Source organism: Ixodes scapularis, unplaced genomic scaffold, assembly GCF_016920785.2.
Source record: "Ixodes scapularis isolate PalLabHiFi unplaced genomic scaffold, ASM1692078v2 PGA_scaffold3__209_contigs__length_174095766, whole genome shotgun sequence".
Lineage (NCBI taxonomy): Eukaryota > Metazoa > Arthropoda > Arachnida > Ixodida > Ixodidae > Ixodes > Ixodes scapularis.
In genome coordinates, this window is record NW_024609868.1 from 173,488,718 (window position 1) to 173,513,777 (window position 25,060).

The following is a 25,060-nucleotide window of genomic DNA, read 5'->3' on the forward strand; positions in this document are numbered from 1 at the left end:
CTGATCGCCCCGCCTCGATCTCCATCGCCGAGGTCGTGCGGGAAGAAGTGCAGAGAGCCATTAACCAGAGGCTCCCATCGGCGTGGCAGTCCCCGAAGAACCCAGGCTAACTTACGCCGCAGTGGCCCGACGGCCACCGCCTCCTACTCGCGCCTATGTCGCGCCGCCCTGACGTCACTCTCCAGCGCCGCAGCACGACCGACGCCACGACGACCAAGTTCAGTACGCCTGCACGGAGCCCCGCGTACAACGGAAGACCGACGTGTGGCGAACGCCCGACCGACGCCCTCTGTGCTTCCACTGCGGGGAAGCAGACCACACCTACCGCCGCTGCCCATACCGACGACTCGGGCTGCGCGGGTTCCACCCGAACGACCCGCGCCCTCGTTATGCTGAACGACCTCGGGAAATCGACGAGTACCTGCGACGACCTCAGTCTCCCGAGCCCGCGTCCCGCCGAGAGTTCCGGTCGCCGTCGCCACGACGTCCAGCTTCGCCGATGCACCGACCTCGACGTGAAAGCCTGTCACCCCTTGCACCTCGCTGGGAAAACTAGGCGCGGCAACCCCTGGAGGTGGAGTTGCCGAAGACGACCGACGCCAAGATCCTCCACGAACGTCGGAGGGCCCCCATTCGAGCGCCACCAGAGACCAAAACGACGCCCCTGCAACGGTGTCCCATAACCTAAACGTCGTCATCGACGGCCACCACGCATCAGCACTCGTGGACACCGGAGCAGACTACTCAGTCTTGAGTGGGAGGCTCTCCCGCCGCCTTCGCAAAGTCATGACGCCGCGGTATGGACCCCAAATACGAACCGCAGGAGGACATCTCATCACGCCCGTCGGAAGGTGCACTGCTCGCGTCAAGATTCACGGCGAGACGTGTCCGGTAAAGTTCGTCGTCCTACGAGACTGTTCCAGAGATGTCATTCTTGTCATGGACTTTCTGTGTGAACACGGCGCCGTCATCGACCTGGGTGAGAACAGACTGACGCTGCGGAAGCCTGTTCCGCCTTCAGAGAAACCCCAAACAGGGTCAGCCGCCGTCCGAGTCGCCACCGACCACGTGAACCTGCCGCCACGATCAAGTGTTGTCGTACCGGTCGTGGCCGATACAGCTACCTGCGGCGAAGTTGTCCTAAGAAGGCAACCTTCAATTGCTCCTGGGAAGAGGAATAGGCGTCGCAAGAGGAGTAGCTGAACTTCAGGATGGACGGACTGTGGTCTTCGCGAGGAACTTCCGAAATGAAACGCAACACCTCACGAAAGCTGCAGCCGTGGGCCACGTCGAGGAACTTCGAAACGCCGCCGAAATCGCCACGATTACTGACGAAACCTCGCCACCTCAGCAAGACAGTCCGTCGCCAGCGCAGCTCGACATTGACCCTAAGCTTCCAAGCCCTAAATGACGGCAGCTGCTTAACTTCCTCGCCGAATACCGTGACTGCTTTGCGACGTCGTCGAAGGTACGCCAAACCGCCGTTGCGAAGCACCGCATCGTTACCGAGGACGACACGCGCCCTGTGCATCGATCGCCGTACAGAGTCTCCGTTAAAGAAAGAAGGCAATCCAGGAGCAAGTTCAAGAGATGCTGAGAGACGACATAATCCAACCTTCAAATAGTCCGTGGGCCTCTCCAGTCGTGCTGATTAAGAAAAATGACGGAACGGCTTAGGTTCTGCGTGGACTACCGGCAGCTGAACGCCTTGACGAAGAAAGACGGCTACGCGCTTCCCCGCATCGACGACACTTGTGGGATTTCCCTTGCTGCTACCCGTCTCGGAGAATGACACAGCACACCAGTTCAACAACACGTAAACATTTAATGACCGCTATCGCCTGCGCCGCGATCCCAACAGCCCCCGCGCATCCGCTGCGACGGCCTTTTATCAGCGGCGGAGCGCCGCTCGCGTGGCCAGTTGCCCTTGGCCCCCTCGTGGTCAAGATGACCACTTATGATTGTCGGAGGGGCAGCCTGGGCCAACCGCTTGGAATCGCCAGGTTGCCCACACATCTCCCCCCTTCCAAAAACAAAAACAGAGGAGGTCTTTGATGGTCTTCGGGGGTCCTTCTTTCTGGGTCAGCAAGGGTCTTCTCAGATGAGCGAGCACGGGTCCGACGTCAGTATTTCCGGACAGTACCGATGCAGCCATGGGGGGTGGTCTGATGATGGGAGCTGCGTCGCCGCTGTCTGGCACGAGGAACTAGAAATTAAAAACAACATGAGGCCATGGCGCGGTAGGAAAAAGTAGCCGCGCACACGAAAGATGCCTGTCCCACTGTGCATGCGGGAGCGCGGACCATTTCTCTTCTCCCCCCCAAAACACCGAAGAGGGCATGAAGATAATACACTTAGAATTCGTGCTACTCCCGGTCGTCTTCACCGCCGTCTCAAGTTGTACCGCGGTAGAGACGGTGTGGAATCTTCCGAGAGGTGGTCCGGATAGTCGTCATCTGGAACCTGCGACACATCTACCTCCTCGGGTTCATAGAAAGCTTTTAGGTCGGCGACATGAATAGACCCGCACACTTCACCAGATTCACAATGCACCAGCTCATAAGACAGGTTGGAGAGCTTGCTACTAACACGGTAGGGGCCATCCCACCTCTTTGCTAAAGAGGCCGTGAAGCCTCTAGCAGCATCACTCAGCGGATGAGTTCGCCTCAGTACCAGATCTCCTACCTTGAACTGCAGATTTCGCCTCCCCTTGTTGTACTGGTTTGCCTGCTGCAGTCTCGAGACGTCGAGGCTCTCTCGAGCTTCACGCAGGTTCTCCGTGAAACGCTTCCGGAGATCTTCTGCGAACTGCGTGGTTGTGCGCTGCATGCTCGCAGGATCTGTGCAAAGGAGGCCGTTTCCCAGGGGAAACACGAGCTCTTTTCCAAAGTTAAGTTGGGCCGGAGTAAAACCCGTGGACCGGTTGATTGTTGTGCGGGTAGCGAATGCCATTTCTGCTAATTTCGCGTCCCAGTCTTTGTGTCGTTCTGTATGCGATACAAGCATCTGCTTCAGGTTACGGTTCACTCTTTCCGTGATATTCGCCTGTGGATGGTATGGCGAAGTCCGTTTGTGCCGTATGCCTAGCGCCTTACACGCATCCACGAACGCCTTGCTAACAAAATAAGAAGCGTTGTCTGTAATAAGCGTTGCGGCAAAGCCAAAGCGCGCGAACGTCTCGAGAAGACAGTCCCAGATTTTCTTAGAGTCTAGTTTGCGCAAAGGAAACATTTCGACCCATTTTGTGAAATGGTCGGTCACTACTAGCAAATACTGATTGCCGCGTGGACTACGGGGAAAGGGACCGACAACGTCGCAGGCAACACACTCCCAGGGGTACTTGCTTTCGACCGACTGCATTAAACCTGGTGGTTGGCCACCTCGGGGTTTCGCCTTCTGACAAACCGGGCAGCTACGAGCGTACCTCATCACATCCTGCCTCATACCTGGCCACGTTGCAATTTGGGACAACTTTTCGTAAGTTTTGCTCCCACTGCTGTGGCCTGCCAAGGCGGGATCATGCATATATCTTATAAATGACTTACGCAGTTTACGTGGTATTACAGACCGGAATGGCGGGCCGCTGGACCCATCGTCCGCCTGGGGGATGTATCGCAGCAGGATGCCGTCGCTGCTGAGCAGGTATGAGTCCAAGTCTCTGGGATTCCCAGCGTCGGCTGAGTTTTCTTCTGCCAGCTGGTGCATCACCTTCTGACAAAGTCCATCGGACAGCTGGGCCGCTCGGAGCTCCTCTCTGCTCACCAGGGTTCCCCACCGCGACTCTGGTGTGATGGGCGCCGCATTGGCCAGTGCCACCAAGTCGGGATCCACCTGCATTTCCTGCCCGAGAAGTGGAGCACGGGACAACGCATCTGCAACGTGGTTAGCCACTCCACGCTTGTACTCGATTGTGTATTTGTAGCGCTGGAGCGAAAGGGCCCATCGAGCGAGTCGTCCTGCAGGGTTTTGAAGCCCTTTGAGCCACGAGAGAGCCATGTGGTCAGTTTGAATGCTAAACGAAGCGCCGTCAAGGTACATGTCAAACTTCTTAAGTGCAAAAATAATTGCCAGGCACTCTTTTTCGGTTGTTGAGTAGTTTCGCTCCGCTCCGGTTAACGTATGACTGGCGAAAGCTACGGGACGAAGAACGCTGTCATGTTCCTGCAGAAGGACTGCTCCTAATCCGTAATCGCTTACGTCGGTCTGCAAGACGAACGGACGATTCAAGTCGGGCAGGTTTAAGCACGCGTTTTCAGTCACAGCCCTTGAAAGACACGCGAATGCGGTTTGCTGCTCTTGCCCCCAGCACCATTTCGTTTTTTTGCGGAGCAATCGGTTCAGAGGTTCAGTTATCTCAGCGCATTGCGGAATAAAATCTCTATAAAACGCAATCATCCCGAGATATCTCTGTAGGCTTTTGACGTCATAAGGGGGTGGGTACTCCGTTATTGCGCGCAGCTTATCTTCATTCGGCCGCAGCGTTCCGTTATCCACAACAAATCCGAGAAGGTTGATTACAGGCGATGCCAACTGGACTTTATCTGGATGAATCGTAAGGCCGGCTTGACGCATTCGTTCGAGTATGATCTGAAGGTGCACGAGATGCTCCTCGAATGTTCGTGAAAAGACCACTACGTCATCCATGTACGCCATCGCAAACTCGTACTTCGCGTCACCGAGGACAACGTCCATTAGGCGTTGAAAGCTGGCGGGAGAGTTGGACAAACCAAAGGGAAGGCGAGTGAATTCGAACAACCCCCTATGGCAAATGAATGCGGTCTTCTTTACATCAGCCGGATGAACTTCGATTTGAAGAAATCCGCGGCTGCAATCGAGGGTTGTGAAAACAGTCGCGTTTCCAAGGGCATACATTACTGAGGAAATACTAGGAAACGGGTAACTGTCTCTGACTGACACTTCATTTAGGCGCCTGTAATCAACACAAAGCCTTGCTGTGCCGTCCTTCTTTGGAGCAAGGACTACCGGGGAAGCCCACGGGCTTTTTGACTGACGTACTGCGCCTGTGTTGATCATTTCCGACAGCGCCGCATCAAGAAGTTCGCGCTTGTGAGCACTTATGGGTCTCGGATTGCACCTCCGGGGAGGTGCATCCTTGGTTTCGATGCGGTGCTGTAGGAGATCGGTTTTCCCAGGTCTTTCCGTGAACATCGGCGAGAAGGGTTCCAGCAGTTTCTGGAGCTGCTTCTGTTTGTCTTCACCGGAACACTTTTGCACGGCTTTGAGCACGCTGTCTGGAAGTAAAGGCATCTGCCCGGCAAAGTTTAACGGGAACGCTTGGCCGCGAATACAATCTTGCCGTCTGGTAAACGGCGTTAATTTAATTTCGCCACCCAACCAATATCCAGCCTGGGCAAAGTCGAGCAAAACCCGCTCCGCTGCAATAAAATCTCTACCGAGGATCATGGGCACCGGCAGTTCTGGGAGGTATACGAACCGTTGTCTTCGTTTTCTACCATGAAAGGAAATTCGTAACCTGACTGCGCCGGCAGCAGGCAGTACGGACCCCAATGCTACTTGCAATTTCACGTTTGCTGACCGAAGATGTATCTTTCTCTTGTTACATTCCGCAAATACAGCATCCCCAATAAGCGATATGTTTGCTCCAGTATCTAAAAGAGCGGCTACTGGTATACCTAGTACATTCACAGTCATACGAGGTTCAAGAGACTTGGGTGTAGATTCGATTCTACTCACAGCTGGGATGAGCACTGTCGGTTCCTCGTTTAGTGAGGTTGTTCCTACCTCCGTCGACTGGTGCGAGTCCATTAGCGGCCGGCCATCCAGAGCGACCATCCTTGGTGTTGAGAACTTCAAAGCGGCTCTGACGCTGGGGATCGGGCCGGCCTTTGGCTGAAAGGGAATCGCATTAGGGTCCAACTCAAATGCAGTTGCTTCGGGTAGCGTAGGACCGGGAACAGTGGAAGCTGTTCGCCCGGGGATCAGTGCAAAGGCAGACGCGCCGGGAGTCTCATGACCGAGAATGTTGTTAGCTGGCCGCCCGGGTGTCACTGCAACAGCAGGCACGCCGGGAGTCTCAAGACCGCGAACGGTGTGAGCTGGGCGCTCGGGTGTCGGTGTGAAAGCCGACACGCCGGGAGTCTCATGACGGGGAGTATTGTGAGCTGGCCGCCCGGGTGTCACTGCAACAGCAGGCACGCCGGGAGTCTCAAGACCGCGAACGGTGTGAGCTGGGCGCCCGGGTCTCGGTGTGAAAGCCGACACGCCGGGAGTCTCACGGCGAAGAGTGTTATGAGCTAGCCGCCCGGGTGTCTGTGCAAAAGGAGACACGCCGGGAGTCTCAAGACCGCGAACGGTGTGAGCTGGGCGCCCGGGTGTCGGTGTGAAAGCCGACACGCCGGGAGTCTCATGACGGAGAGTGTTGTGAGCTGGCCGCCCGGGTGTCACTGCAACAGCAGGCACGCCGGGAGTCTCAAGACCGCGAACGGTGTGAGCTGGGCGCCCGGGTGTCGGTGTGAAAGCCGACACGCCGGGAGTCTCACGGCGAAGAGTGTTATGAGCTAGCCGCCCGGGTGTCTGTGCAAAAGTAGACACGCCGGGAGTCTCAAGACCGCGAACGGTGTGAGCTGGGCGCCCGGGTGTCGGTGTGAAAGCCGACACGCCGGGAGTCTCATGACCGAGAGTGTTGTGAGCTGGCCGCCCGGGTGTCACTGCAACAGCAGGCACGCCGGGAGTCTCAAGACCGCGAACGGTGTGAGCTGGGCGCCCGGGTGTCGGTGTGAAAGCCGACACGCCGGGAGTCTCACGGCGAAGAGTGTTATGAGCTAGCCGCCCGGGTGTCTGTGCAAAAGTAGACACGCCGGGAGTCTCAAGACCGCGAACGGTGTGAGCTGGGCGCCCGGGTGTCGGTGTGAAAGCCGACACGCCGGGAGTCTCATGACGGAGAGTGTTGTGAGCTGGCCGCCCGGGTGTCACTGCAACAGCAGGCACGCCGGGAGTCTCAAGACCGCGAACGGTGTGAGCTGGGCGCCCGGGTGTCGGTGTGAAAGCCGACACGCCGGGAGTCTCACGGCGAAGAGTGTTATGAGCTAGCCGCCCGGGTGTCTGTGCAAAAGTAGACACGCCGGGAGTCTCAAGACCGCGAACGGTGTGAGCTGGGCGCCCGGGTGTCGGTGTGAAAGCCGACACGCCGGGAGTCTCATGACGGAGAGTGTTGTGAGCTGGCCGCCCGGGTGTCACTGCAACAGCAGGCACGCCGGGAGTCTCAAGACCGCGAACGGTGTGAGCTGGGCGCCCGGGTGTCGGTGTGAAAGCCGACACGCCGGGAGTCTCACGACGAAGAGTGAAAGTGTTATGAGCTGGCCGCCCGGTTGTCGATGCGAGAGCAGACACGCCGGGAGTCTCAAGACCGCGAACGGTGTGAGCTGGGCGCCCAGTTGTCGACGCGAACGCGGACATGCCGGGAGTCTCATGACGGAAAGTGTTGTGAGCTGGCCGCCCGGTTGTCGATGCACGAGCAGACACGCCGGGAGTCTCAACACCGCGAACGGTGTGAGCTGGGCGCCCGGGTGTCCATGGAAAATCGGACACGCCGGGAGTCTCACAACGAGGAGTGTTATGAGGAAGAAAAAGTGATGGAGGGCCACCGAGGGTCGATAGAAAAGCGTCAGTCCCCGGAGCCCGTGTGAGCCTCCGGGAGGCCCGGAGGCGGCTGCGGCGACTCGATCTCGTGGATTGTGTTTTTGACGCGGCCGGCGGAGAGTAGAAATTTCTTACCACCGCCGGCCGTAGCCGTTTCCCTGTGTCTGAGGCGGCCGCTGCCGTTCGCTGCAGTCCCGGTGTATGTGTCCTGGCTGGTCGCATCGAAAACAACGGGGCGTGACCCGCCCGTCGGCTTCGTGCGGTGTCCCGCTCTCTTCTGCCTCTCCCAAGCTCCGCGTTACCGGTCCAGAGGACAAGAACTCATCTTGACCAATGGAGGGGCTGTAGCGTTGTGATTGCGTGCCTTCGTAACCGCTGCACCTCCGTGATTCGTATGCACGAGGGTCTAGGGTTCGTGATTCGTATGCACAAGAATCTGGGGTTCGGGGGACGGGCGCCTGATTGGAATCGTCTTGTTCTCTCTCGACTCTATGTGCACGTGCGTTTCCAGACCACGCAAATGATGGTTCCAGAGTCATGTTCTGCGGTGGAGGGGGTCGGTATCTTAGTTCCGCGAGGATGTCGGCCTGGATATTGATCGCCCCCCGTGCCATCTCGTCTAAATTCGTAAAGGTACGTCCCCTGAGATGGGGATGGAAACGCGGGTGGCTTTGGCGGATGGCGCGTTGTACTTTCTCCGCGTCCGGTGCCGCGGCGTCGGCGATATCGTACAGGCCCTGGAGAGCCCTTACAAACTCAATAAGTGACTCTTCCGGGTGCTGTGTGCGCGCGCGCAGCTCGTCCTTAATCCGCACGCTGTAATCCGGAGGCAGGAACTCCGTCCTAAATCGTGCCTCAAAATCTGACATACTTGTGAATTTAGTTTGTCTTTGCCTCCACAGTGCTGCACTGTCTGTCAGTGCAACCGGCAAAAGGCGGGTGAGGACGGTTTCGTCGTCAATTCCCGACGCAGCTTGGTAGTCCCGCAGTTCCGAGACGAACATCGCAACTGACTTTCTATCTGCGTACCCCGAAAAAACCGGAACGCTAAGCGAGAGCCTTAGGAAGTCCCTGGGGGGCGTACTTCCAGCAGGAGTGGGTCTTGAGCGCATCATCTGCTCTCGTTGTATGTTAAGAAGCATGGTCATGGCCACTCTTAGTTCTGCTAGACCACCCTCTAATGATGCGTCTACCGGGACTGAGACTGCAGGCTTAGCGTCTGGTTTTATGTCACTGGTGGCGTTATCCGCGAGTGCACCGAGCGTCAAAAGGTCGTCCTCACTCACGTTTCTGTCGGCGTCCTCTGTAGACGGCATCGTGTTGTAGTGGAGACTCGCGCAGGTCGATGAACGTGGGCTTGCGAAGAAACGCCCCCTCAACTTTGGGTAAACTCAGGAACGCAAAATTGACTATGTAAAACGTAAGAACGAACCCAGTTTGCTGTCATCCTCCCAGACGAGCAGCATATCACGTCTGGGCGCCAGTGTGGGATTTCCCTTGCTGCTACCCGTCTCGGAGAATGACACAGCACACCAGTTCAACAACACGTAAACATTTAATGACCGCTATCGCCTGCGCCGCGATCCCAACAGCCCCCGCGCATCCGCTGCGACGGCCTTTTATCAGCGGCGGAGCGCCGCTCGCGTGGCCAGTTGCCCTTGGCCCCCTCGTGGTCAAGATGACCACTTATGATTGTCGGAGGGGCAGCCTGGGCCAACCGCTTGGAATCGCCAGGTTGCCCACACACTCTAGACCGGTTGCGCCACTCTCGATATTTCACATCGATGGTCCTGAAGAGCGGCCACTGGCAGATCGAAGTCGACGAACGGGACCGAGAAAAGACAGCCTTCGTCACGCCGGACGGACTGTACGAGTTCAAAGTGATGCCCTTCGGACTATGCACGGCGCCAGCAACGTTCCAGCGTGTCATGGACACCGTACTGGCAGGGTTGAAGTGGCAGAGCTGTCTCGTCTACCTTGACGACGTCGTAGTGTTTTCAACTGACTTCGACGAGCACTTTAGACGACTCCGAGCTGTCCTCCAAGCTATAGAGACCGCCGGGCTCACCCTCAAGGCGTCAAAGTGCCGGTTCGCCTATGATGAACTGAAGTTTCTAGGCCACGTGGTTAGTAACGAAGGCGTCCACCCAGACCCTGAGAAGACTCGCGCCGTCGCGGCATTCCCAGCGCCGAAAGACAGGAAGGCCGTGCGAAGATTCCTCGGACTTTGTGCCTACTATCGACGCTTCGTTCGGGATTTCGCAAGGATTTCCGCACCGCTCACAAACCTCACGAAGGACGCCGAGAAGTTCGAATGGGACGAGGAGCAGCTGCAGGCATTCGACGAGTTGAAGCGAAGACTCCAGACTCCTCCTGTCCTTGGACACTTCGATCAAGATAAAGAAACCGAGATTCACAGGGACGCTAGTAATGCAGGACTTGGAGCAGTACTGGTTCAAGTACAAGAAGTAGCCGAGCGAGTCATCGCCTACGCAGGTCGAACATTGTCCAAGTCGGAGAAAAATCACTCCACGACTGAGAAAGAATGCCTTGCGGTCATCTGGGCAATCACGAAATTTTAGTCCATACCTATACGGGAGCCCGTTCTGTGTAGTCACAGACCACCACTCGCTCTACTGGCTTGCGAACCTCAAGGACCCGTCAGGACGCCTCGCTCGATGGAGTCTCCGACTACAAGAGTTCAACACGACCGTGGTCTACAAATCAGGCCGCAAGCACAGCGACGCCGACTGCCTGTCCAGAGCTCCCGTCGAAACACCTTCCGGCAGCAGCGACGACGATGACGAAGAGTGTTTCCTGGGCGCAGTGAACACCGACGACATGGCCCGACGTCAACGAGGCGATCCTCAGCTGCGCGCACTAATAGAGCACCTGGAAGGGCGCGGAAGTGCCATACCACGTGTTTTTTTCACGCGCCCTGCCGAGCTTTGCCATGCGACAAGGTGTGCTCTACAAAGAGAGCTTCGGGAACAACAACTCGCCGTGGCTGCTGGTAATCCCGACCCACCTTCGGGAGGAGATCTTCCAAGCCTGCCACGATGACCCAACGTCCGGACACCTTGGTTACAGCCGGACACTGGCCCGTATCCGTGAAAAGTATTACTGGCCCAAGCTCCCCAAGACCGTCCACCTATACACACGATCATGCCACGAGTGCCAGCGACGCAAGAAACCTCCGATGAGGCCGGCCGGACTCCTGCAGGCAATTCCTCCGCCAACTACACCTTCCCAGCAGATCGGAATAGATCTACTTGGCCCTTTTCCGCCGTCGACGTCAGGAAATCGCTGGATCATCGTCGCCGCAGATTATCTTACGCGGTACGCCGAAACGAAAGCCCTTCCTTCCGGGACTGCTGTAGAAGTTGCCAAGTTTTTCATTGAATCCATCGTCCGCCGGCACGGCGCTCCCGAAGTCCTGACCTCAGACCGTGGATCCTCGTTCATGGCCCAGCTGACACAAGAAGTCCTTCGTCTCAGCCACACCAGCCATCGTCTCACCACGGAGTACCAGACGCAGACCAACGGGCTGACGGAAAGACTCAACAAGACCATCGCCGACATGATCTCCGTGTACGTCGACGTGGAGCACAAGACATGGGACGAGGTGTTGCCGTACGTCACTTTTGCCTACAGCACGGCCGCGCAAGAGACCACCGGGCTTACACCCTTTCAAATGGTTCATGGTCGCAAAGTGACGACAACGCTGGACGCGATGTTATTTTACGTACCGGCTGTCGACGGAAGCGACGACGCCCAGGTGGTTGCCCAACGGTCAGAAGAAGTCCGTCGGCTCGCCAGACTCCGGATTCAAGCCCAACAACGCATCGACACTGGCAGCTACAACCTTCGTCGTCGGGACGTCCACTTCCAGCCCGGAGACAGGGTGTGGGTGTGGACACCGATCCGCCGCCGTGCTCTCAGCGAAAAACTCTTGAAGCGCTACTTCGGACCCTACAGAGTACTTCGTCGACTCGGGGATCTGAACTACGAGGTGATGCCCGACGGTACACGGACTTCATCACGCCGCCCACCGCGACCTGAAGTCGTCCACGTCGTGCGCCTGAAGCCGCGTACTACGCTTGATAGGACTGCGGACCTTATGTGTTCCGAATGACGCTTTAGTTTGCCGTTCTTCTTATCTGCTTTGTTTAGTTTCGTGTTGCATCGAGGGGAGCACTTTTTTAAAGGGGGGGATAATGCCGCGAGCGCAGCTGACCAAGAAGGCAGCGCGCTCGTGGTCTAACGGTTATCGCGCGTGCTTTACACGCTGAAAGCCAGGGTTCGATTCCAGGCCGCGGCTACACATTTTTGTTGACACTGTAATGTGATGTTCTGGTGAATTTGAAAACCGTCTTGCTGATTCGAGGTTAGGATGTTCTACGCACCGAAACTTCTACGCCGAACGATCCAGAAACCCACGAGGGTACATAAGGGATTCCGCCAGGTGAGCGGAGTCAGTTTTTCGCCCCAGCGTTCGACTCTGCTGCTACGCCGACTTCGACGGTCTGTTATTATCTTTTGTACCCTTTTATTTTTGGCACAAGTTCGCCACATTAAATGTTTATTTATTTCTGTTTATTTCTTGTTTATTGGTCACCACCCGTGACAATATATAGAGCACCTTACCATGGCAGTCTTCCATGAAGTCTGGCCTCCAGCAGAAGAGGCTGTCATTCTATGTCGTCCCAGGACACTAAGACCAGGATGGCGAAAGTGAATGCCAACTTGTACTTGGTAAGGGCTGCAGTAAGTATAAAGATGAAAACACAGATTAAAATATTCGGTAAAAAATATCATGCACCAACTTAAAAAAAAAATGTGCACAAAAAGAAAAGGACGAAAGGACAGGAACACGTAGGACGGAGACTGGTGTATACTCACAACTTGATCTATTGAACATAAAAGAAAAAAAGAAAAAGGATCAGAGAAATCAGAAAGACTGTGTTCGGAGAATGTGAGCTTCAGAAACCGGGGCGTGAGCCAAAGATGTCCGGTAGATTGTTTTACAGACACTCTGGAATTAACAACAGCCTTTCCATGTAACAAGGTGTTGAGTTTATTCTAATTGAACATCTTGAGAAATAAGACAAAAATCAAGGAATAAAGGAGAGGAATACATACACTACATACAAGTGCAGACTCCCAACTCACTTAAATTGGAGAAGAAAAAAAATAAAGAATGCGGAAGGAGCTTTAGCAAAAGTTCGAACAGGTCCAAGTGGGACGTGCTAATTCATCCAACACGATTTTCTTGGCAGCGCAGGTAACAGACGGATGTGCGGACACATTGCTCGCGCATACTACGAATAATAAAGGCCTAAAATAATCCCCTTGTATGTTTTTCATGTTATCTGCTGATTATTCACGTTTTCTCTAAAAGCCTCGTCCCACTAGAGCGGCAAACACCGATTTTTGTCCGACGACACCACAAAGTTCCGTGTCGCCGATGCTGTCCCACTGCAACGACCAACACCCGCGACAATCGCCGACAAGCACTGACAAACCATCGAGACGGACGAGTTCTTGTCTGTCGGTCGACTTGAAGCGCAGCAAGCAGTCCCGCCGAGGAACATCTCTCGGATACAAACTTATCCGCCTCGCCCGCTTGTGCCCTCTGTTGCCTCTCTTTCCAACCTTCTACCCTTCCTCCCGTGGCTTGCTCCGCCGCTCGATCTTCAGAAAAGCCCTTGGCGGCCTCTCCTCGTTCCCGCAGTTCCGGTCCCTCAACTGCTCATAGTGGTCGCGGGCGCGCCACTAGCGCTAAGCAGTCGGGTTGCCCGGTGCAGCCGTTTGTCTGCGTATTTTGAAGTGTTTTGTTGACAATTCCAGTCCCACTAGGAAACAAGTTTCCTTGTCCCCGTGTTTTGTGTCCTGTCCGCCAGGTGGACTGGTTTTGCTCGCAAAACTTGGTGCGCGATTTGGTGCTTCAAGACGCCGAGGTCTACGCCCCTGCATCAGGATGGGTACACCCATGTTCGAGGACTGAACAAAGTAAGACCGCTCACCACGAAGTAGGACACGACGTTCCGCGGCAAGCCATTCCGGCAGACGAGAGACTTGTCATCACGTTCTGTGATAATCGGGATGCCGTACAGTCCACCAAAAAACGCCTGCCCTAAATCATTCGGATATGAAGTCTTGAACATCTTCAAAATTGGGGTGAAATTTCGTGGTGCTCAGCTAGAATTCCTCAAGCGACAAAAAAAAAAAAAAAGGAATGATTCGGGTATGCTAGTTCGGAAAAAAGTTTGGTGTCGATTGTCGCAACTGTTTGCGGAAAGTCGCCAACGGCAAATGAAGAGAAGCGCAAGCTTTAATCAAGAAATAAAGTAATCGTCTCCACTTTCACCGTGTTTGTCGGCGCGTCTAATGCCCAAAGAGCAAAACACGAAAACCGCGTCGCCAGACTCCGTTTGTCTGTGTATGTTGAAGTGTTTTGTTGACAACTCCAGTCCCACTAGGAAACAAGTTTCCTTTCCCCCGTGTCCTGCGTCGTGTCCGCCAGGTGGGACGGCGGACTCCGACAAACAGGCGGTCTGTCGGTGTCGTCTGTCGCTCGTCGTGTGTCGCTGTCGTTTGTTGCTGCGTGTCGCTCTAGTGGGACGCGGCTATAAGGATGACATACACGAGCAGTGTAGACGGTGCATAAGTGGGTGACAATTCATCGTAGATTTTAGAGAGAGATTGAGTTGCCTTAATGTATAAGCCATCAATCTGTTGCCATAACTGACAAGGAAATTATGTTTTTAAAATCTGCTGTTGCTTATAGGTGAATCAGCGCATTCCACTTGGGCCTGTGCTTGAGGTCCTTCCGCATTCTTTCTTTCTTCCTTCGTCTCTGTTTATCCGAGTTGAGAGTCTGCGCTTGCGTGTGGTTTACGTGTTACTCTGCTTGTCTCCATGATTTTTTGTGGTGAACTGTTTTTCAAGGTGTTCAATTAGTACCAGCTCACCACCTTACCACAATCATGCAACTAGAAACAATTACAACCTACACCATTCGCTCAAGGCAGTACCAAACGACAAAATACAGGGATTGGGTGAGGTATGTCTAACACTATATACTTACACTGTACTAAATATACCTCTCATAAACTGGCGAGACACTACCTTAATTCAGGACATGCTTGTAAATTTCCCCAGAAGCCCAGAAGCGGCATCAAAAAGTTTTTCGTGGGCACAAATTTTTGATATCAGGAGCGGTATGCTATGCAAATCACCATGGGATGAATTCATCGCGGCACCAATTTCTGACAATTCTTTTCTGATAACGAATCACGAAAATAAAGTCGTTTGCAGACGACTGCGCGGTGGAAGCTACGAACTTGCTCGATCAATCAATCTCTGCCTTTTGTCTGGCCCAGCTCTCCGGACGCAAATACGCAACGGAACCACCCGTAGTGTCTGCCCTAGAGCTTAGGCGATGGAGGGGCACCGCGCTCTTCCAGACATTCTAGTTTACCAGTGAACAATACGGTGGAGGAAGGCAATCAAACTCCCCCCCCCCCCCTACCCTTTCCGCCTCCACCCGCCGGCCGCCCGGCCGCCGCCGCCCCCCCCCCCGCCCCCCCCCCCGTTCGTTGGCTATTATGGATGTCTTACGACTTTAGGGAAGCTATGTGCGCGTATCTTCAACACGCTTGCAATAAAACGATCAGCAAAGCGCATTAAAAAACTATTAAAACACAGTATTAATAAATCATTGAGCATGTAAACATTGCCACCATATTGTAAATACGTCCTGAACACGTAGCAAAAGATTACATACGAAACTAACAGTACAATGTATTCAAACGAACTCAGCAGACATATAAGCTACTGAAAACAACATGTCTACGATTTGGCGATTTGCTCTTGCTGGTTAACGCGCGATGCTGGTGATCGTGTGGTCGGTGGTTCGAATCCCGGTAGAGCAAATTTTTTTTTATGTTTTTCATTCATTCATATATTTATTGTACTCTTAAAGGAGCCCTCCGGAGCTTTCTGCGATGGTCTATTTATGGCGGTAACTCAATCTACAGGCACTAAGGATCCTAAAAATCATAAAATTACCGTCATGCGCGGGGGATTCGCCTATAAAAATTGCTACCAAAGTCCCCGGCACGCCCCCCTTTCTGAGATGACCCCGGAAAACGGGAGGGGCATCTCTTTACGCATCAGCCAATAGCAAGCGAAGGATTCCGGCGTCACTGCGCGTCACCAACGCGGCCGACCGCCGTCCCGCGGAGGGATCTCTCCGGACTTAGTGCTCGGCAGTCGCCGTTCGTCGCACCACACCGTCGCGCTGCTACTGCAATACGCGATCGCATTCCACAGATGACAAGGAAAAGTTTGACTCGTTGACGTGGAAGGATCGCAAAGCTGGCTTCGGAGTCGGGATCCAAGGGAAGAAGGAACACGTGTCCCGCAAACGCACGCCTGCAGACGCCCCGGGAAGCAGACGAGCCGACGCGCCGACGCATCACCCCCTAGCAACAAGCTTGCGGGGAGAAAACATAGTTCGCTGGTTTTGGAGCGATAATTGCGGACTATATTTCTCGCACCACAATCAGTTTACGTTTTTCTCAAACTCTAATTTACAACAAGCTTAAGAAGTGTTGCAATAATAACCTTCGCATTCACCGCGAGATGCAGCATTTCCATTGGTCAGGTTTTAGCGATGGGCAGGGAATGGGGGATTGTCTTCCAAGAGAAAATAGTCCCGATATATTTCTGCTGCCATCTGCTTAATAAACGGTTTTGTAATCTCAAACTTTGTATACATATTAACTTGCACTTACTACGTAATATAACAACACAAACAGACGATCGCAGAAAGATCCGGAGGGCCCCTTTAGGGGCCCTTTTTCAAGGGCATTACATAAGGGGGGGGTCATACATGAAAAAATACAAAAACAAAGCACCGGGTGTTGCAGCTAACAATGCTGAACTTGCATAAGATGTGAAAAAATACAATGATTGATTCTTAGTAAAAACGTGAAATTATAGCATTACAAAACAAGGTGGGGTCATCAATGGCCACTATATCAGGTGGCAGGTGGTTCCAGTCTATGATGGTCTATGGGAAGGAAGACTGGTTAAAATAATTAGTGCGACCAGTGATCCGCGACACATGGCGTGAGCGGTTTAGCCGTGATGATGATCTGCTAGGAGGAAGAAGCAGTGAGGAACGTAGTATTGGGTGAAAATGGTAAACCTTATGAAACAAACTTAAGCGTGTTATTTTACGTCGTACGTTGAGAGTTTGGATATCGATCTGGTGTTTGAGAGATGAAACACTAGTCGTTGGGAAATAGTCGTTTAGGATAAATCTAACAGCACGATTTTGGATGGACTCAAGATGGCTGATGAGACAGGCTTGGTGTGGGCTCCAAATGGCTGAAGCGTATTTCAATTTCGGTCGCACATATGTTTCGTAGGCCAATTTTCGTAAGTAAGAGGGCGCTTCTTTCAAATTTCAGTTGATGTACCCCAGAGTCCGGGAAGCTTTTGCCACAATAGTTTCGATGTGGTTATTACAGATTAGATCACTTATCAGCGTTACACCGAGGTATTTGTAATAATACGTAGAATTAGCTAGGTCGGAGCCAATAAAATATGAAAAGTTGCTTGTTTTTTTTTCGAGTAAAGCAAACCAGCTTGCATTTTGACATATTCCATGACATAAGCCATTTGAAGCACCAAGCATAAATTGAACTTAAATCCTTTTGAAGCTGAAGATGGTTATTGTGAGAATTAATTTTGCGATACAGAACACAGTCATCCGCGAAGAGACGGATGCTATACGTGATTGAGTTAGGTAAATCGTTAATAAATATTAGAAACAGTAAAGCTCCAAGCACGGATCCCTGAGGAATCCTAGAAGTGATGCGACTGCAGTTTGATTTATGGTTGTTAGCAACAGTGAAATGGGTGCGAGACAAAAGAAAGTCACGTATCCAGGAGACAACAAGGGGGTCAATGCCAAGGCAAGAAAGTTTATCGATTAGGCGATGATGAGGAACCCTGTCGAATGCCTTCGAGAAATCAAGGAACAAGGCATCTGTTTGGCTTAGTGAGTCAGTATTAGTGAAAAGTTCATGAGTGAACTCTACAAGTTGCGTTTCGCACGAGAAGCCCCTCCGAAAACCATGCTGGCGATTGTAAAAAAAAAGTAATTTTCTTCTAGGTGGGAAATAACGTGAGAAATTATTACATGCTCAAGAAGTTTGGACGCAATGCAGGTTAATGAAATGGGACGGTAGTTCGAGGGCAGCTTACGATCGCCGCTTTTAAAGACTGCAACGACCTTGCCCAGCTTCCAGTCCAAGGGTAAGCAACCTTGCTCCAGTGACTGAGAAAAGATCAATTTAAGACACTCACCAGATGTAACTTTGGTATTGCTAAGAATTTTCGGGTTTATATTATCGGGACCACAAGATGACGCTAGTTTTAATATTTCCACGAGGTGAAGTATTCCATCGGCTGAAATGTCAATGGAAGCCATAGGTACAAAATCGGACAAGGGCAAACGTGGAATATCAGTGGTATTTTTACAGGTGAACACATAAGAGAAATAATTATTTAATACAGTAGCGCAATGGAAGCTCAGATACAGCGACTCCATTTTCGTCATGAAAATGAATCGAATGAGTGCCTTTAGGCAAAAATATTTTCCAAAACTTCTGGGGATTAGAGCGCAAAATTCTTGGTAAATCTAAAGAGAAGAATTTCTGTTTTGACGATCTAATACTTTTTGTATAAGTTTTGAGGCACGCAAAGTATTCATTCCAAACAGAGTTAACGTTCAGCCGTTTCGCTCTTTTATACAAACGTTTCTTTTTATTGTTCAATGAACGCAATGTTTTGTTATACCAGGGGTTATTCCTGTCGCTCCGCACAGTGACAGTAAGGACTGTCACGTGCCTGTGACGATTATTACGGATGGAAGAAGAAAAGAAGCGGAAGGGAACGAGCGCGTTCCAGAGAACGGCGAGCGCGAGCAGAGAACGGCGAGCACGAGAAGAGAACGGCGGGCGCGAGAGGAGAGGCAGGGGTGAAAGCCAGGGTCGGGCCGCGACGCACGGCGACGACCAGAGCTCGGAGGGAGGACCAGCCGCTACGGACGGCGACGCCTGCTACGAGCAACTCCAGGGGGAGTACGAGACACAGGCTTCCGCATCATCACATCAAGCGGCGACGCTCCGCAAGGCACCGAGGGGAAAGACTTGAACTTGAGGCAAGGACTGTAGCGGGAACGGGCTATGAGTGTGTTGACGTGACTTTATCTTCCTTCAGTGTTTTGCTTTTCTTATTGCTAATTCTTTTCCTATTGTATCGCTTCTGACACGTTCCTATCTTCATTCTTGTAAATATATCATTTCTTTTCTTGATCCTCTCATGAATGTCGTTTCTCTCTTTTCCCGATTGACGATGACAATTTGGCGAGCCTGCCAGGATGCCATTAATCCACTAACCTGATCTCGTTGGTCCGGAGGAGAGAGTTCGCGACCATGACTGGGTCTGGGGTTGTAGAGATTGATAAATTGATGGCGGTTGGGAGGGAACTAGGATACACTGGAGAGGAGCTGAAGGTCTGGGTTGAGAGGGAGAAAAATATTCAAAGAAAGGAAAGGCTGCAGGCACGGGAGGCGGCAAGAGAAGAGCACGCGGCGCAAGAACGCGCATGTCAAGCGGAATGTGTCCGACTGGATAAGGAGCGGGAAGTTCTACAACTCAGAATTGCTGCCCAGGAAAGAGGAAATCGCGAAGCGCGAGGCGAAGGAGGAGAAGGCGGTTCGACTGGACCAAGTCATAGCGCCAGTCCACACAAACTGATACCGCAGTATAATGATGACGCGCGACGACCTTGACGCGTATTTGCAGAGGTTTGAGCGTAAGGCCACAGGCCTCGGATGGCCACAAGACAAGTGGGCAACCACTTGAAGTCTTTGTCTCACAGGAGAAGCCCTGACGGTGGTCGGTCGCATGACCCCTGCGGATGCGATGGATTATACAAAGATGAAACTGGCGCTGCTTCAAAGATTCCGGTATACAAAAGAAGGTTATCGCGAAAGATTTCGTGAGGCGAAGCCCGGAGATGGGGAAACAAGAAAACAGTTTGCAGCCAGGTTGACGGGGTATTTCGATAGGTGGATCGAAGTGGCAGGTGTCGAGAAGGCTTTCGAGGCGCTCCGGGACAGAATGCTAATGGAGCAGTTCATGACGACTTGCGCTAGTAAGTTGATGGTCTTTCTCAAAGAAAAACACTGCTTGACCCTAGATGATTTGGCTGAAAAAGCCGACGTCTTTCTGGAAGCACAGACTCAGCCGAGCGCTTTAAAAGCGAAGGTAGAGGGACAAGACCCGAAAACCAGTGCAGGTACAGTCCCTAAAGCTTTCAGAGAGGACACACGGAGGATCCTCCGATGCTTTTTATGCAATAAGGTAGGACACAAAGCCGAGAATTGCAAGGGTCGCAATCAACAATACAAACAATCGACATGTTGGCACTGCGGCCGGATGGGACACAAGGCCGACAGATGCACAATGAGGGCCGGCGATACACCACAAGCTTCGTGCCTGTGGACAGCCTCCGACGAAATGGCAGGCGAACCAGATGAGACCTACCTTACGTTAAAGAACGGCGACAAAATACCAGTTGTTAACGCAGCTGTAGGGAGGCCACCCAAGTTTCTGGTGGAGAATATGCCTGTGGTCAAAGGCCGCATTGGCGAGAGAAGAGTTACGGTGCTTCGGGACACTGGCTGCAATACAGTAGTCGTAAGAAAGAACTTAGTGCCCGTTGGGTGCTACACTGGAAACTGTAGTCCCGTATATTTACTGGACCGAACAGTGAAATACTTACCTGAGGCGGAAATTGTGATCAACACACCCTTTCTGGCAGGAAAAGTCGTGGCGAAGTGCATTGACGATCCCCTATACGACTTAGTGCTTGGCAACGTTCCACAAGTGAGAGATCCCAACGACCCGAACCCATATTGGGATTCCGATCAACAACGAAGTGAGGAGATCAAGACACCTACTGTCCAGGGAGTTGGCCACCAGCTGGACAAGAGAGCCGAGGTGCCAGAGAGGAAGGACCACAAAGAGGCCTCTCCGTACGACTCAGAAAACACGGACTTGGGACTGATAACTCCGCTTTCAAGTACCGCGGGAGTGGGAGAGTCGAGGAAGAATAAGAGCGGGAACAAAGCGGAACCTCCACTGAATGTGCCACAGGTACCGATTCTCGAAACGACAGTCGAGGAGCTATCGACAGAACAGAGGAACGATGCGTCCTTAAGGAAATGTTTCGACAAGGTCGGAAAGGTGGTAAAGAAACACAAGTGTCGTACGAAGTATGAAATGGTGATAAAGAACAACCTGCTTTTTCGGAGCTGTATGTTTTCCACCGGGAGGAGTATAGAGCAGCTGGCTCTTCCAGCAATATTTCGACCAACTGTCATGGCAATGGCACACGATGGTATCATGTCAGGCCACCAAGGCATGAAGAACACGCTCGCGCTAACGGCTGAAGAGTTCTTTTGGCCGGGAATGCAGAGTGACATCAAGAGGTACGTGCGCTCCTGCGATGTATGCCAGCGCACGGTGCCAAAAGGCAGAGTAGGCAAAGCGCCTCTTGGGACAATGCCTGCCATCGAGACGCCATTCAAGAGGGTGTCGATCGACATCATCGGGCCGATCAACCCAACGGCGAGTTCGGGCAACCGATATATTCTGACCATGGTGGACGTCGCCACAAGGTACCCGGATGCTATTCCATTAAGAAGCATCGGCACGGAGAAAGTGGCAGAAGCCTTGGTAGAAATGTTCTCTAGGTATGGAATCCCGAATGAGGTTCTTAGCGATAGAGGTTCCTGCTTCACGTCGGACCTCATGAAAGAGGTAAGCCGGCTGCTGTCCATGAAGCATCTCATGACTACACCCTACCATCCGATGGGGAACGGGTTGGTGGAAAGATTTAATGGAACCATCAAACAGATGATTAGAAGAATGTGTCAAGAAAGGCCCAAGGACTGGGACAGGTACCTACCGGCACTACTGTTCGCCTACAGGGAAGTGCCACAGGCAAGCCTGAAGTTTTCACCATTTGACCTACTATACGGCCGAAGAGTTCGGGGACCTTTGGCCATCCTTAAGGAGATCTGGTCCAACGAAACGCTCGAAGACGACGTGAGGACGTCCTACGGTCACGTACTCGAGCTAAGAGAGAGACTACGAAGAACATGTGAGTTGGCTCACCGCTTCTTGGAAGAGGCCAAGATCAAGTACAAGGAGCACTATGACAAAAAGAGCGTCAACCCCCAACTGAAAGAAGGGGACTTGGCCCTCATTCTCCTACCGAGCGACCACAAGTTAATAATGCAGTGGAAAGGACCATTTGTAGTATCCTGCAAAAAGAACGAAGTGGACTACGAGCTCGATGTTGGAGGACGCAAGAAGGTGTTCCACGTGAATATGCTCAAGAGATACCAAGAGAGGGTCGAGGTCGAACGGAGGCAGCCAAGCTGCAGTGCGGCAACGCAGGAACTTGGCGAGGCTACACTTGCTGGAGAGGCCAACAAAGCATCGACGCCTGATATCGTGATTGCACATGACTGGAAAGAGGTCACGGTCAACGATGACCTGGATGACGATGAGAAATATGAGGTGTGGAGGTTGATCGAACAGTATAAGAGCATATTTTCAGATCTTCCAGGTCAGACTAACTTGATCACGTGCGACCTGAAATTGACAACCGAAGAGCCTGTGCGAGTAAGGCAACATGCGTTGCCATTTTCCGTTCAAGAGACAGTCGAAAAGGAGATTTCGGAAATGCTCCGACTGGGCGTTATTGAACGGTGCACGTCACCGTATAATGCGCCGGTTGTAATTGTTAGAAAGAAAGACGGTTCTAACAGGTTTTGCGTTGATTACAGGAAGTTAAACGACGTGCTTAAAGATGACGCAGAGCCGATTCCAAGGGTGGACGTCACCTTCGCCAAGGTGGGCCGCAAGAAGTTTTTTTCTAAGCTGGATCTAGCGAAGGGATACTGGCAGATCCCGATGGAGGATTTGGCCAAGGAGAAGACAGCATTCTCGTCGAGTAGCGGACTTTACCAGTTTAGGTTCACGCCTTTCGGGCTCAAGACTGCCTCTGCTACCTTCACCAGACTGATGAGAAAGTTGCTTCATGGAATTCCGGAGGCCCATCATTACATTGATGACATTCTCATCGCCTCGGATACGTGGACGCAACACATGAGAACTTTGCAGACAGTTTTTGATCGGTTGCAAGAAGCTAACATCACGGCTCGGCCGAAGAAATGCGAGATCGCATTTACAAAGACGACCTTCCTCGGTCATGAGTTGGGTGGAGGACGAGTCGCACCCCACGCGGAGATCCTTGGAAGGATACAAGACGCGCCAAGGCCGGTGACAAAACGTCAAGTGAAGTCGTTTCTCGGGCTGACCGGCTATTACCGCGATTTCGTCCCAAACTACGCGGATCTTGCTACACCACTGCTGGAGCTCACGAAGAAAGGAGAACGAAACCAAGTTGAATGCGGGTCAGCACAGGAGGAGTCGTTCGAGAGACTGAAGGACTGCTTATCGAGACCACCTATCCTGTTGGCGCCAGATCCCTACAAAGAATTCGTTTTGAGGACGGATGCATCTGATGCATGCCTGGGCGCAGTATTGCTCCAGGAAAGTGAAGGACTGCTGCATCCAGTGGGATATGCAAGCAGAACACTGGGAAAATCGGAGAAGAATTACGCCACCGTAGAGAAAGAGTGTCTGGCAAATGTTTGGGCCGTGGAGCGATTTAGGTTGTTCTTATATGGCAGAAAATTTCGCATACAAACGGATCACCGAGCTTTGGAGTTTTTGAACAAAGCGAAGCACTCCAACAGTCGCATAATGCGATGGAGTTTATCATTGCAGGAACAGGACTTTCACATCGAATACATTAAGGGGAAAGACAATGTTGGAGCAGACTTCTTAAGTCGTCTAGAGAGCTAAGCCGTCAGGGGATATTTGTTCGTAAAGGCAGGACACAGGGTTAATGAGACCCGGCCATAAGGATTTTTTTTTCGTTTTTGTTGTTGAATTGGGTATGGACAAGAGTGTGTTGCCCAAGTGATTTGTACGAGCAATTAGGGACGCGAGAGTGTAACCACGGTTTGTTTTTGTGAATTGGGCGATACTAACTTTTGGGATGTGGAAACGGCATACGTGCGTGAGTGCTAAGGACCAAGTGTGGTGGTATTTGTGAATGTGCCGCGGCCACTACAGCAAGCCATCGAGGAGGTCGCCTTCGTGAAGAAACTTCATGTTGTGAAGTTCTCGAAGTGAGGGGGGTGTGTCACGTGCCTGTGACGATTATTACGGGTGGAAGAAGAAAAGAAGCGGAAGGGAACGAGCGCGTTCCAGAGAACGGCGAGCGCGAGCAGAGAACGGCGAGCACGAGAAGAGAACGGCGGGCGCGAGAGGAGAGGCAGGGGTGAAAGCCAGGGTCGGGCCGCGACGCACGGCGACGACCAGAGCTCGGAGGGAGGACCAGCCGCTACGGACGGCGACGCCTGCTACGAGCTACTCCAGGGGGAGTACGAGACACCGGCTTCCGCATCATCACATCAAGCGGCGACGCTCCGCAAGGCACCGAGGGGAAAGACTTGAACTTGAGGCAAGGACTGTAGCGGGAACGGGCTATGAGTGTGTTGACGTGACTTTATCTCCCTTCAGTGTTTTGCTTTTCTTATTGCTAATTCTTTTCCTATTGTATCGCTTCTGACACGTTCCTATCTTCATTCTTGTAAATATATCAATTCTTTTCTTGATCCTCTCATGGATGTCGTTTCTCTCTTTTCCCGATTGACGATGACAAGGACGAACTGCTCAGTGAGACTATATATTTTATTTTTAAAAAGTAACCAGTTTTCTTTAACCGACCTTGAAAAAAAGTTTTCTGCGTATGTTTGATAAAAGGAAGATAAGCGCTGATTGATTGCCACGCAATCAGCTTTGTTGAAGTCGCGGATTGTTTTGATTGGGGGGTTCCTCGTGAAGACGGGAATCGATAACTCAATGAGCAAGATATTGTGGTCACTTAAACCTGGAACAGAGTCAACATTTTCTATAAGTTGCGGAGAGCTACTAAGGACAAGATCAAGAATGCTATCACCACGAGTGGGCTGATTAACAACTTGGATGAGGTTGAAGTTCAAGCAGTTATCGAGAAATTTTTTAGCATCATTCGACCCGCGTGTGGTATAACTAACCCAGTCAATGTCTGGAAAGTTGAAGTCGCCAAAGATTAAGAATTGCGCTTTCGGGTAAAGGCCCTGAATGTTAAGCAAAACAGAGTGCAGATTGTCACAATAATCACTATCCCGACTTGGCGCCCAATAACATGCGCCGATTATGGTTTATCTAA

The 25,060-nt window shown here is 52.3% G+C and overlaps 1 protein-coding gene across 1 annotated transcript; it reads left to right on the forward strand.

The window, feature by feature from the left end:
- The first annotated feature begins 19,641 nt into the window (after nt 1-19,641).
- On the forward strand, nt 19,642-23,646 carry LOC120843464. The gene is made up of 2 exons (XM_040214847.2): nt 19,642-22,398; nt 23,569-23,646. Exons 1-2 carry the CDS (start codon nt 19,642-19,644, stop codon nt 23,644-23,646), a joined length of 2,835 nt encoding a protein of 944 aa, XP_040070781.2.
- Nucleotides 23,647-25,060: the final 1,414 nt, after the last annotated feature.

Excerpts from the sequence above, each read along its gene's own strand:
- LOC120843464 (XM_040214847.2), top strand. The coding sequence starts at position 19,642 with ATGAAACTGGCGCTGCTTCAAAGATTCCGGTATACAAAAGAAGGTTAT. Across the intron at positions 22,399-23,568 it reads CAACCGAAGAGCCTGTGCGA|GAACAGGACTTTCACATCGA; the intron begins GTAAGGCAACAT and ends TTATCATTGCAG.